Here is a 12927-nt window from a genome sequence, read left to right as displayed (position 1 = left end):
CAGCCCGGGTCCTGGCCCAAGGACCCATGACCTGGAAGGCCGGCTGCTCTTGATTACACCCTCTGGTCCTCCTCTTGGGTAAAAGCTGCCAGCATGGGGAGTCCCTGGGCCATGCGTGTCATTACCCCTGACCTCACCAGACCCTCGACCCCTCTGTGAGGCCCGCTAACTGATAGGCCTGCTTGCAGACGTGGACACCGAAGCCCAAAGAGGGCAGTTAACGCAGTCAGAGGCAGCCAGGATTTAAACCCAGGCCTGTGGCTTTGGTGCCCTCACATCCCAATAGCTCTCCAGGCTGTAGAGACAGCGTGGCCCCAAGGCTGATCCGCCGGCTTCTTAGTTTAAGAGGCTGCTGTCTGCCTGGTCCACAGTGAGCACTGCATAGGTGGAGACCAGAGTGCCGTCAGCAGTGCCACAAACCCTGTGGCTCAAGGGGGGCCCTAGGGAGCCACGCCGTGAGCACGACTACCTTGTGCACAGTTCTGTGGAGTCCCCACATGGGGCCAGCAGAACGGAGGCACAGAGGTGAGGTCGGGCCAGCACTGCGGCATGGGGCCCAGCTCCAGCCCACCCTGCTAGCCCTCAGCTGGCTTTGTCTGGGCTGCCGCTTTTGCCCATGTAACCTCGGTGGCCCTCCTTAGACCTGGGAGGTGATCAGGGCTCCTAGCAGCCTGGGGGCCATGGGGGCCCTTAGGCCAGGGAGCTGGCCCTGCGTGCGCTCAGCTCTGCCCGCTCACCTCCATCTTGGTCTGGATCCAGGGCCCCCACCCCGTTGGCCTGGCTGGAGAAACTGGCGGCGGAGGTGCTCATTGGACTGCTGCTTGCTCTGCTCTTCCAGAAGCGCGTGGTCCCGCTTGGGCACCAGCTGCTGCACCTGGGGATACGGGGCGGAGCGGTCAGGGCGGTGGGCTCTCCTGCCTGGCCGGCCCGCCAGCCCTCTCAGGCTCTGGCCCACCTTCTCCCACTTGGAGTTGATGATCTGGGGGGGTGACGGTGGTGTAAGGGTTGCTGCCAGACAGCTTGATGTGGTTGCTCTCGGCGATCCTCTGGGCCTCCTTGTGGATGGCCAGGATGGCCTCCCGTTCCCTGTCAGCATCCGGGAGAGTGGACTTGAACTGGTCGTGGGCTGAGATCAGGCCCTAAGGGAGGAAGCAAGAATGAGCAGGGCTGGCCTGGCCCTCGGAGTCCCCTGAAGGGCTGGGCCCCGGGCGGGTCAGACCTCGATCTCCTCGATGGTGTGCACGATGAACATGTCCTGCAGGTCCTCCATGGCGCTCTCCATCAGTTGTTGAAGGGGGCGGCCCGCTTGGCGTACTCCAGGTGCAGCTGATCGATGGTCTCCAGCTGCTTCTCGGTTTTCTGTGATGTGGGAGGGGGCAGGGAGAGCCAAGAAGAGGTCAGTGGGCGAAGAGAGGGAGGAGGAGCCCTCGGGGCACTGAGGGACATAACATGCCCCCGGAGGGTCAGGAGAAGCCGGATCTGGGCTTCTTCCACTCTACCCACACCCCTCAGGACAGCGGGGCCCAGGCTCCACGTGCCACGACCCTCCTCACCTCCAGTGCCTCCCTGCGGCTGTGAGTCAGAGAGCCCAGGGCGTCCCACTGGTCACAGATCTTCTGACACCGAGTGTTTGACGTTGTGGGAGTCGTAGTAATCCAGCTCGCTGTGGGCCACCAGACGGCAATGAGACCCTCTGCCCAGGAGTCCCAGGGCCAACACCCGAGGACGCTAGTATCAGCCACCAGGAGCCAGAGGAGTGGGGGCTGGGAGCAGGGACCCTCCGCCGCTCACTTCCTTACTCTGCCTCTCGAAACGGACCCAGGCAGGGGCTGGGGTGCAGCCTTCACCCAGGCCTGGCGTTCTGGCTGTTCCCTTGACTTAACCAGCATCTGGCAGAGTGCAGAGGTCCACACGAACGGCTCTGCGGCCAAACCCTGGAATCTGGTCCGCGTACACCTACTCTAGAGGCTTCAGCTTTCTTCTGAGAAACGGGGGTGAGGTTATCATGTGGGGTCCCCTGAAGTGCTCGGAGCAGCCTCTGGGACCGAGTAGGTCAAAGTAGCAACAGCTATTTATTAATGATTTAATTCATTTCAATGGGCAGTAAGAGAAAATACGTGAGCAGCACGCAATCTCATGCTGAGTAACCAATCATATTTAAGCAAAAAGTAAGCTGATTGAACGGGCAAATAAATAAGGGTAGAGCAGGCCCTGTATCTGAGGTCGGCATCCGCAGTTCCATTACTGTGACTTGAAAACACCCCATTGGCACTCTCCAAGAGAGACGCGCGCCCCCACCCAGGTGCTGCCCCAGCCCACTGTTCTGTCTGCCCTGCTGCCGGCGGTGATGCCTTCAGGTGCCCGTTGTAGGAATTAAGCTTCAGGACAGGCGCAGGCGTACAGAGAAACGCAGCAGGCCTCGTCTGTATTATTCGTGTTTCGGGCATCTGCTGTGCCCTTGGTCCCTTCCTGGGCTGCACCCGAGTGAGGGGTGCTGCTGCTGTACGGGGACTATGACTTGGAGAACTGTGGCCTGGGAGACACTAGGCTCACAGTCGGGCTGGCCTCTCCCTGCCCTCCTGTCATCAGCCCAGAAGCCCCCTCTTGGGTCTAGGCCCTGTGTCCTTGCAGCAGGCATCTTGGGGGCTGGAAAGAAGCAACTCTGGGCGGGCCAGGCATGCTACCACAGGCAGGACGTGACGCTGAGGGGAGAGCAGGTGACAACAGGAGGGAGCAAGGCTGTGCCCCAGGTTGCACTCCTGCCTAGACCACTCCCTAACTGTGTGACCTTGAGCATGGCCCTTGACCTCTCTGTGCTTTAGTCTCTCCTCTGTGACAAGGTTGCTGTGGAGATGAAGTGACCTGGGGTACACGGAGCTGAGTTTCTGCTGTTACCATTCATCAGTGCGTGCGGGGCCTGCTCCCTGGGCTCACCTGGACAGCCCAGGCCCTTTCTGACTCACCCTCGGGGGAATGGACAGCACTCAAAGGACCCTGCCTCCCTCCTCCAGGGCAGTCTAGACAGCCATCCACGGACCATGGGTCCCCAAGCTCAGGGCAATGGACCTCACACAGCTGGCCCTGTGTTTACTCCAGGTGTGTCTCCTGCCAGCTTCCAGGGCCTCCCCAGTCAGCTGGGCGGACCTGCCCATGTCCCACCCCCTCAGTCCCTGAGGACACCTGCTCCCATGGCCTTGTTGTCCTTGGCCAGGACATGCAGGACCCTGAGGGACACCCCAGTGGTGTCCAAGAGGGCAACGGTGCCAGTCTGTGAAAGCCCCATGGCAAGCTGCCTTGAGCAGTGGGCCCCGACAGCAGCCGGGCTGCAGGGAGGAGGGGTGGAGGGAAGCCAGGGCGCCCCCGTCTGCAGAACGGCAGAACTCTGGGGTGGCTGCGGCAGGGTAGGGGTGTCTGTGGAAAAGGCAGTTCCAGCCAAGGATCCTATTTTTGAGCAGACAGCTATTTTGGGAGCCCTGCGGCCCCTCTAGGGCCTGTGGATTTTCCATGAAGTAATGGCCTGGGCCTCCTGCTCTCTGGGCCCTCCCTGCTGTGGCCGCTGCGCTGGTGGAATAAGGCCGCATTCACTGCTCGGGCTCAGTGTACTAACTGTGCACACAAGTTTATCTGCCGGGGCGGGGAGGGGGGGCGAGAACCCGCTGGAAGCCTTACAATAAGCGCATTCTGAGCGGGAGGGGAGAGGCCCACGGAACAATGGGCTCCCTGTGCAGCCAGTTCCCTGAGGGAGGAGCGGCTGGAGCAGCAGAGGCCAGCGGCCCACCCCACCAGGGGCCACGGGGTGTACATGGTATGGCTGGCAGGGGGGTGAGACCCAGGGACCCCCTAAAGCCTGAGGACTCAGGACAAGTGGCCAGCCGGATCCTCTCTGCCGGAGGATCCACAGCTCCTTGCTTCTCATCCAGGGCTGAGACAGGAGGGGCCGAAGGCTTTATCCCAGAGGGCCCCTCCTTGGTAGGGGAAGGAGGTGAAGGCTCAGGGACCCCACTCCAGGCCTAGCAGGCTGGACCCGGACGCCTTCGCCACCGCCCAGGCAGGGTGCCACGGGCCCACGCATACTTGAGCTCCTGGGCGATGGCCGCGATCTGCTCCACGCGGTCCTGGTGTGCGGCCAGGTCACTCTCGAAGGCCTCGTGCTTGCGGATAAGGGCTTTGATGTCGGATAGGGTGGCCGTCTCATAGTCTCGGTGCTTCAGCATGGCCTCCTTCCCTGTGGATGTGCGGAGAGGCATTGGAGAGCAGCACAGCAGCCAGGGCTGTCTAGCCAGGAGGGCAAAGGGGACGGGACTCCCATCCTTCCTTGTTGAGGATGGTGCCATGAGTCTAGAAACTTCCAGAACCTTCTTCCTTGCTCTCCAGGGATCTCTAGGCCCAAGTATGTTCTGGAAGGACCTAGGAGTTGGTGGACCTGAGGCAGATATCCCAACTCAATCCACGTGCTCTGAACTTAGCATCCTTACCGGTAGGAAGGAGACCATGAGAACTGGACCAGGGGTAGCAAGGTCAAAAAGTAAGACGCCCATTTCTGGAGGGCTAGGACCTGGAAAAACACCTGGCTCATGGCCATGCCCAGCAGGGCCAGGGAAGGGGCATCCTTGGAGTCTGGGTTCTTCTGGGAGCCTGGCTCTGAGGCTCGCACAGCGGCTCTGTGGAGCCTGGTTCCTTGGGTGGTGGTCCTGCCACACACCCCTGCCCCTTCCCACTGTCCCAGAGGGTTTTACATGCAGTGGGCGGGGCTCCTTGTTAGGCCTTTGAAGGGAGGAACACTGTCATTAGTCCTGGAGCCTGACTAATTATATACCCAGAACAAAAGCTCGAGCCAGCCCTGCAGGCCAGTGAAGCGACAGGAGCGGAGAGGAACGCGCCAGTCGGGGGGGGGGGAGTTAGGCCCCAGCTCCTGCAGGGGCCCTGCCATAGCTGACCTCCTCTGCCTGGAGTGGCAGCTCAGAAAGCCCCTTTTGGCTCTGCTCTGGAGCACCTGACAAACAGCTGCCACCCATGTGGTGACTAAGCTCTCTGAGTCCCATGCTTCATCTGTAAAATGGGGCCAACAACAGCTACATGGCATTGGGCTCTCCTAAGTTTCAGTGAGGTGACGCCTGAGAATGGTGGGCGTGGAGCCAGTGCCACCCTCCTCTCAGCCACCCACGGCCTCATCTGTCCAGCTACCAGCCACCCCTGGGACAGGCCTGGAAAGCAGGCCAGTGCTCGGCTGGCCTACCCCCGCCCCAGGGCAGGAGGCTGCCCTCCATGGCAGGCTTGCAGTTCCCTGCTGCAGACTGCCGTCTCCGGGGGCGGGAACCAGAAATAGCAGGTTAGCCCTCGGCTTCAGCACAGCAGGCCAAGGGGCAGCCAGAGAAGGGACGCAGCCGCACTGGGGCTTGGTTTGGTTTCATTTTCAGGAAATCCAAGTCCCACCGAGAGGCACCTGCGTGAACGCTCAGCTCTGCAGCCCTGCAAGCCAGCCTGAGCACCCCAGCCAGGCTGAGGCGGTGGCCTGTGCTGCAGGGACATAGCGGGGACTGCGAGGCCAGCCTGCTCTCCAGTTTTGCATAATTGGTGGTTCTGAGGACAAGCTTCAGGTCTTGAGAATGAGAGTTGGCAGCTCTGCCTGGACTCTGGCCTAACACAGGGGCAGGGCGAGATGCCAAAGCGCCTGTGGCAGAGGTGGACACCTAGCCAGGCAGGGGCACTAGAGGCCCCTGAACCAGGACTATGCAGACTTCTAAATGCGTGGAGGTGAAGGCCAGACCCAGTCACCCCCCGGACGGGCTCTGGTGGGCCATCACATCCACGCCCCTTAGGAAGCCGTTTCCCAGGGTTTCCTGAGCCCTGGAGAGGGCACTGAAAGATGTCCCCAGGAGGGAAACCCACAGGAGCCAGGAGGAGGAGCACATGGATAATGACAGCAAGGGACATCTTGGCCTGAGCATGGGATGCAGGTGCCATGACCTCTCCTTTATGTGGCCAGGGGTTCTAGGGCAAGGGAAATGCCCACTTTTGCTGGCCAGAGCATTCCCAGGCGGGGTCTTCCTACCTGGAAAGCTGCTGTTTACAGGCCGGGCTGGGAAGGTGGCTGAAGAGATGCTTACGAAACAGATGAACTAAAACAGCACTGTGCCCACAGCTTCCATCCTCCTGGGGTCCCACCTTCCTGAGGCACCCCCATCCCGCCTCCTGGCCTCTCCGTGGGCCCCCCACTGCACTCCCCCTGGGATTGCTGTGGCACTGCTGCTGGAGAAGGGCGGGTCAAGCTAATGTGGAGGGCGTGAGTGGCCACAGCCAGGGACACGGGGAGCGGGCACAGGCCTGTGGGAGGGGTCTCAGCACCTGGCTAGAGGTGGGTGGCCAGCCCACGAAGCCGAGGGTGGAGGGTGGCTAGGGAGGTCCCAGAGGCTCCATGAGGATTCTGTTTGGAGTGTGGGCTGGAGGAGCTGAGAAGCACACAGCGAGAAGTGGAGTCAGCTAGGCGGTGGCGGAGGAGGGTCAGAGGAGGGGTCAGGAGGAGGGCCAGGAGGAGGGTCAGGAGGAGGGTCAGGAGGAGGGTCAGGAGGAGGGCCAGGAGGAGGGCCAGGAGGAGGGTCAGGAGGAGGGCCCCGGAGGAGGGCCAGGAGGAGGCAGGCGCAGGGGAGCAAGGGAGTCTTGTGGAGGGCTCTTTTTTTGTTTGTCCTCCCCCGTCCCCACCAGAGCTGGGGACTGAACCAAGGGCCTCCATGAACTACAGCCCTGGCTGTGGGTGCTTTGCTTTCCTTTCTCAGGCACTGGTAGTTTTCCGGAGGGCTTTCTGGCCCCTCGGAATCTGGAATCTTAACTGTGGTCTGGTCCCGACCGAGGGCCAGGGACGTGATGGAATTCTACACCCTGAGCCAGGGACAGACAGCCCCAGGATCAACGGAAATAGGAGGCGACATGGCCTTCCCTTGCAGTGGGACCCGTCTCACAGGGGCCCAGGACCGTGGCAGGAGGCCCTGAGGCAGGGGTGAGGAGGGCTCCCATGTGCAGCTGGCAATCAATGAGCGCCGCCCACAGGTCCCGTGGCAGAGCCAGAGGCAGCTCCCAGGCCTGGCGTCCGGCAAGTGAGCCGGGAGCACAGGAGCTCTGCAGCATGAAGCCGGCGTCACGACAGTGTGGGAGGGGGCACTGTCCAAACATGGGTGCCAGGGACAGGGGGCCCTGCCCATGTGCCTGCCCTGGATGGGGACGGGAACCGTCCTCAGGGAAGCCACGGCAGAGCCGACAGGCATGTGGTCACTTGCCTAAAGAGCAGGACGGGGCTTGGCTGCGTTCCTGGATGACTGCCCTTTGATGACCCAGGAAGGGGCCTGCAAATAATCTTTGAGGCCAGAGCAGATTGGGCAAGAAGGAAGTTGCGGCCCAGGTGCACCCTGCTGCCTGGGTCTGGATGAGCCCCAGGCAGCATTCAGACAGACAGGAAGGGGCTGGAGCACAGACCGGCACAGCACATCTGAGCAGGAGGAGGGACCAGTCCGTACCATCAGTCCAGGCCTCATGGATGGAGGCCTTTTGCCGGAACTTCTCTGCCAGGTGGTCCAGCCGCTCCAGCCTTCGGATCTCGTTCAGCAGCCACTCCTCGTAGCCCTTCTCCGCCTGCTCCAGGTGCTGCCAGCCGTTGTTAATGTCCTGTGGGAGCAGGAGAGGGCAGGGCCATCACAGGAGGCTGACAGAGGGTCAGCAGCAGAGGCCAGCGTCCTGCCTGACCCCGCCTTGCCACGTCTGTGTGCCAAGCCACATCCACAAACCTTTGTACTTTATTTAGAGAAAGGGTCTCACTGAGTTGCTTAATGCCTTGCTTTTGCTGAGGCTGGTTTGGAATTTGCAATCCTGCCTCAGCCTCCAGAGCCACTGGGATTACGGGTGTGTGCCACCATGCATGGCCCATCAGTTCCTTTGGATTAACCACATGAATCTGTGAACTGCTGAGTGCGCGGATGGACAGATGGGTGGACGGGCGCTGCAGATGAGGCTACGAGGCCAGAGGTGACTCCCTGATCCTGGAGTTTTGGCAGCCTAGGGGTCCAAATTCAAAATCCCACACAAACCATGTTAGGGTTTGGGGTGTGTAAAACTAAGTGTAACACCTGGGAGTGATGAGGTGTGGGCGCAGTGTGAAGGCCCTGCCTGACCCCCCAGAGGCCGAGAGTTCTGGTTAACAAAGGCGAAGACGGGCTGGCCAAGCCCCAGGGCTGCTCTGGAGCTGCCTCAGCCCCTCCCAGTTGCCCCGCGGTCCTGCAGGGGAGGCCCCGCCCGGGGTGTCGGCTGGATGCGGGGAACTCACGGAGACCATCCTGCCCTCCGAGGGCATGAAGGCGGGGCGGTTGCTGAGGCGCAGCTTGGTCTGCAGCGTGTTGAAGTTGATCTCCAGCTGGCACTTCTCCTGCACCTTGGGCGGCTTGTGGACGCGCCGGTAGTCGCGGAAGTCCTCCAGCTTCTGCTGCATCTCCTGGATGGTCTTCTGGGGCACGCGGTCCTCCAACCAGGGGATGGTGCGCCGGATCCACTCCAGGAGCTGTGGGCACACAAACAGCTGTGGCAACCTCTGCGGGGGGCTGCGCCCAGCTGCGGGCATACAAGATCCAGATGGTTACGGGCCTGTCTCCAGGGCTCGCTCTTGCCCAGCCTGGCTCCTCCATGATTCCGTCCAGGATCCCACAGGGTAGGACTCGGGGAACACATGCTCCCTAAGAACCACCAAGCTGCTCCTGGCTACTTCCTGGCTGTTCCTTTTGCTCTCAGTCTTCCTCCCCCACATTTAGTGGATAGCTCAACCCAACACCCCTCCTCAGAAGCCCCGCCCATGCTGTCAGGTGACCCACTGCCCTGGCTTCAGTGAGCTTATCTGTCAGCCTCACCCTGCCGGGGACACAAAAAAATCAGAAAACTGGAAAAGAAAGTCACATGTATTCTTAGGAGCTACTCTGACCTTTAGCGGAGCAAGTGATAGGACAAACAGACAGACTGGACATCCTGGAACGATTCCAGGAAGGTAAAGGCAGTAACTTTCTACTGCAATGCACTTGCAGAAAGTGGCTCCCAAAGACCAACCCCAGCAAAGTGAGGGAGCCAAGGGCAAAGGCAACTGCCTGAGGGCGCAGCTTGGCACTTGGGCCACAGTCCTTCCAGGGCAAAGGCGGGGCCTCCAGCTGCTGTTTGCCTTGTCTGGTGCTGGGCATGAGGCCACAGCACGCGCACGCAGCTTTGCTGCGGCCATTCCGCAGCACCAGGGGCAGAGCACAGGCCCGTGCGTGGCAGGCAAGAGCTCAGCCGCTAAGCCTCGCCCCAGCTTTGCTTTTGTAAAATGTCCTCAACTAGGCAAAATAAAAAGTTGGCCACTCTGGATTGGTTGTTGGATACTTTTCAAATGTTTCCGGTCTATGAAATCTCAAAGGCGGGAAACCACTGGCTTTCGAAGAAGTCAGGTGGCTGCTGAGCACCACTGCAAGGACAAGCTGGGGACCCGGGGGCCAGCTGGTACGGGGGGCCAGGCTCTGACCCTCTGAAGCCAGACCAAAGGCCACGCCTGACTTGGCCCTCCTGACCTCTGCTGGCTCTTGCTGCCATGCCTGCCTTCTCCCTACCAGGGCTGCAGGGCAACAGGAACTTTCAGCAGAGTCAGGGGCCAGAGGGCTGGGCATGCGGGGCACTCACGTCGCTGGCCAGCCGCTCGTAGTCCTCCATCAGGTGCTCATTCTCCTGGTTGACGGCGAGCACCTTGCAGATGCGGTTGGCCGCAGTCTCCGCCTGGGGTGGGAGAAGTGCTGTCAGGACCCCCACGGGCTCAGAGACCCTCCCGCCAACAGCGCCCCGGAAAGCAGCTTGTCCGTGGCCCACAGAGAACTTCCCAAGGAGGGAAGGGAAGGAAGCGCAACTCCAACAAGATGGCCCGCAGTGGCTGTGGGCCCAGGGAGCTGGGTCCCTGGGTGCGCTGAGGCGTGGAGCCCCCACTTCTGAGAATAAGCCCTCGCGCCCCACGAAGAGGAGCGGTGGGGAGACCGCAATGGGCCCAGGTCCTGGAGGAGCCTCCCAGGTGGAAAGTAGCTGAGGGAGGCTAGAGCCAGACGGGGGCTGCTGCCCTGAAGGAGCCCGGGGGCCGGTGCAGGTAGAATGCACGCGGCCCCCTCTCCCCGAGGCGGGCGTCGCCAGCTCAGTGGGCAGAAGTCAGAGTCCGTGGGCAGAGGGGAGCCGTGGCTCTGGAGGACACCATGGTGAGAGCCCAGGTGTCTGCTGGGGAAGCGCAGGTGAGGAGCAGGAGGGGAGGGTGCCACACGGGGGACCAGGTACCTTTCAGGAAGCACAGAAAGGGTCCAAGAGGAGTTGGAACAGCAACAGAACAGGAACAGAAATAGTGAGGAGGGTCTACAGAGCGATGGGGAGGAAAACAGAGAGGCTTGGGAGACTGCTCCGGGCCCAGCTTGCTACAGGCTGTCCCGTCCACACACTGCGCGGGGCAGGCTGGGAGGGCACAGGTCAGCGGAGGCCGTGTGAGCGCGTGCACAGAGGGGCGCGCACCCTGCAGCATGCTGCAGGACACCCAGGGACACCGGGCAGTGCTCCTCAGAGGTGAGGTTCACGAGGGCCTCAGCTGGTGAACGCAGGAAGCACGGCCAGGTGGCAGCTGGTGGGGGAGTTGAGGGGTCAGTTTCTGACCCCTGAATGGCCAGAGACACCTGGCACCCTAAGCTTAAATCCACTCTAATACCAGGGCACTGCTGGTCACAGGTGTGTGGCTCCACTGAATTCCTGGCACCCGGACCAGGGTGGGGCGTTCTGGGTGCTCAGAGCTGGTGGGCGAGTGAGCAAGCCAAGGAAGAGAGCGCGACCGTTTCAGTGACCATCAGGAGAAAGGGCAAGCTCAAGGCCAGGCTGGGGTGACCTTGAAGTTATGAAACAAAACCCCCAAAAGGCAATTGTTGAAGAGACTGGATTGAGGATCTTGGGGAAATGATAACAGCAATAAAATAAGGTGACCTGAGAGGCAGATTCGCAGCCCAGCACTGCCTGTCTGAACCTAGCACTCGCCTTCTAGAACAGGCCAGAGCCAGGCGGGTGGCCTCTCTCTCCTCCAGAGGAGGCCAGCAGCAAGCCTCCTGGGCCAAGCTGCCTCAGAATCCTCCAGACACTTGGCCCATGCTTGCCTGCCAGCTCCTGCTCCCACAAATCCCTCACAGCCCCCCACCAGAGTTCAGCTCCAAGCACAGGAGGGCATTTCAGGAAGAAAGGCCCCCTGGTGAGGGTGGTGTGGTGGGCAGCGGGGGGCACACATGCTGGAGGTCAGGTCCATAGGAGGAACTTCCGCGGCTCCCATCCCCACCTGGCCTCCGCCCGTGCTCCTTGACGTGCCCTCTAGCAGAACATGGCACACCTCAGCCCAGTCACCTGCCCGTAGAAGGGGAAGGGGCTCCACCTGTTCATGTGGTCAGGGGCACAGGAAAAGCCACTGCCCGCCTGGCTGGGCAGGGCCAACCCCACTGACCACTACTACTCCCTGGCCATTTACAGAACACCGGCTGTTTCTGCAGGGCCCCGTTTGCCCCAGAATGATCCTGTAAGAGGGGCAGGGGCTACTATGAGCCCTATTTTACAGATGGAGACACTGAGGGTGATGTGCCTTATCCAAGGTCACAATGACACAAAGTGACAGAGGAGGGCCAGGTCAGGTTGCCCGAAGGTGGTCTACGGAAGGCAGCAGGAACCACTGTCACGTGACTTTAGACATGGCTCTCCACCTTTCCAAACCTAGATTCCCACTTCTGTTTTAGACCAGGGCTGATTCTTCCTCCTCCGCCACCCACTCTGCCAAGCACTAACTCAAAATCAGTGGCGTGTGCTGCCCGAGACACCGCAGAGACCAGGCAGGGAGGGGAGGTGCCCGAATGAGAGCCCCGAGGAGCCGGGGCCGCAAGAGGTCAGCCGGGCTCAGGGCACCGACACCTTTGCCAGCTGTGCCCGCGGCAGCTTGGCTCTCTGGGGGGCAGGGGCCGGAGGGCTGCGGAGCTCTAGAGAAGGCTGGCCTATGCAGCTGAGCCCAAGGGGAGCCGCAGGGTGACAGGGTGCAGCAGGCGGAGGCCTGATGGGGATAACGGCAACAGGGGACGGGATGCCGAGGGTCCAAGCCCGGCTCCACCACCTACTATGACACTGGGCTTCTGTCTCCTGTCGGAGCAGGACGTTACCGCCAGCTCACAGGTGTGCTCAAAGACAGCACATCTGGGGGCCTCTGCAGAGGTCCTCACAGACAAATGGTGGAAGCCACTGGGGACACAAAGTCACGAGACACCTGCCCCGGGTGGTCCTTCCGGGTCCCATGCTTAGCCAGGGCTCTGACCCTACGTGGACAGACAGTGGTGACACAAGGGTGACGGAGGGTGAGTCCGCAGCCACAGCAGCAAGGGGTCCTCCCACCCCAGCTCACCTTCTGGGCCCCCGAGAAAGCGTGGTAGAAGCAGGACACGTAAGTCATGATGGCCTTCTCATCTGGCCTCAGAGTACCCACAATATCTGCGCAGAGAGAGAGAGAAAGAGAGAGAGAGAGGCAGGAGAGAGTGAAAGAGGCAGGGAGGGCGCGGCGGGCCCAGGCTCATGCGGGAGGATAGCGCTTGCTCTGGACTGGAAGCCAGCCCGGCTCAGGCCTGGGTGGGCGCGGCCTGCCCGGCGTGTGGAGGGAGAGGATCCCAGTGAGTTGCCTTCCTTTCCAAACCAGGACGGCCTGACGCAGACCTGCCCAGCCTCTGCAGAAGCAGCTCTGTGTTGGGCTGCAGGAACCAAGTGCTGACCGACTGGTTTTCTGAGAGCGTGGGTAGGATCGTGTTTGTGGGGCTTCCCTCCACCTTTGCACAGAACTCCTGATGGTCTTCTAAGGGCTTAGCCTTGCTCTCTGTCCCCAGCTGTGTGACC

The 12927-nt window shown here is 61.3% G+C and overlaps 1 protein-coding gene and 1 long non-coding RNA gene across 2 annotated transcripts in view; one reads left to right on the top strand and one right to left on the bottom strand.

The window, feature by feature from the left end:
- ACTN4 (actinin alpha 4) overlaps window positions 1–12927 on the bottom strand; it is a 68741-nt gene that overhangs the window by 4163 nt on the left and 51651 nt on the right. Inside the window, 13 exon segments of the mRNA XM_079119386.1 lie at window positions 738–764; window positions 766–789; window positions 791–874; window positions 956–985; window positions 987–1139; window positions 1220–1284; window positions 1287–1359; window positions 1554–1631; window positions 1633–1663; window positions 4075–4225; window positions 7509–7656; window positions 8312–8542; window positions 9682–9774. Coding sequence (XP_078975512.1) covers window positions 738–764; window positions 766–789; window positions 791–874; window positions 956–985; window positions 987–1139; window positions 1220–1284; window positions 1287–1359; window positions 1554–1631; window positions 1633–1663; window positions 4075–4225; window positions 7509–7656; window positions 8312–8542; window positions 9682–9774 — 1188 coding nt within the window.
- LOC306648926 lies at window positions 6152–7471 on the top strand. The gene is made up of 3 exons (XR_013760529.1): window positions 6152–6487; window positions 6560–6596; window positions 6633–7471. It is a non-coding gene; the product is annotated as an uncharacterized lncRNA (long non-coding RNA).

This window comes from Sciurus vulgaris (assembly GCF_902686455.1).
Source record: "Sciurus vulgaris genome assembly, chromosome: 17".
Classification (NCBI taxonomy): Eukaryota; Metazoa; Chordata; class Mammalia; order Rodentia; family Sciuridae; genus Sciurus; species Sciurus vulgaris.
This window is presented reverse-complemented; position numbering and strand designations above follow the sequence as displayed.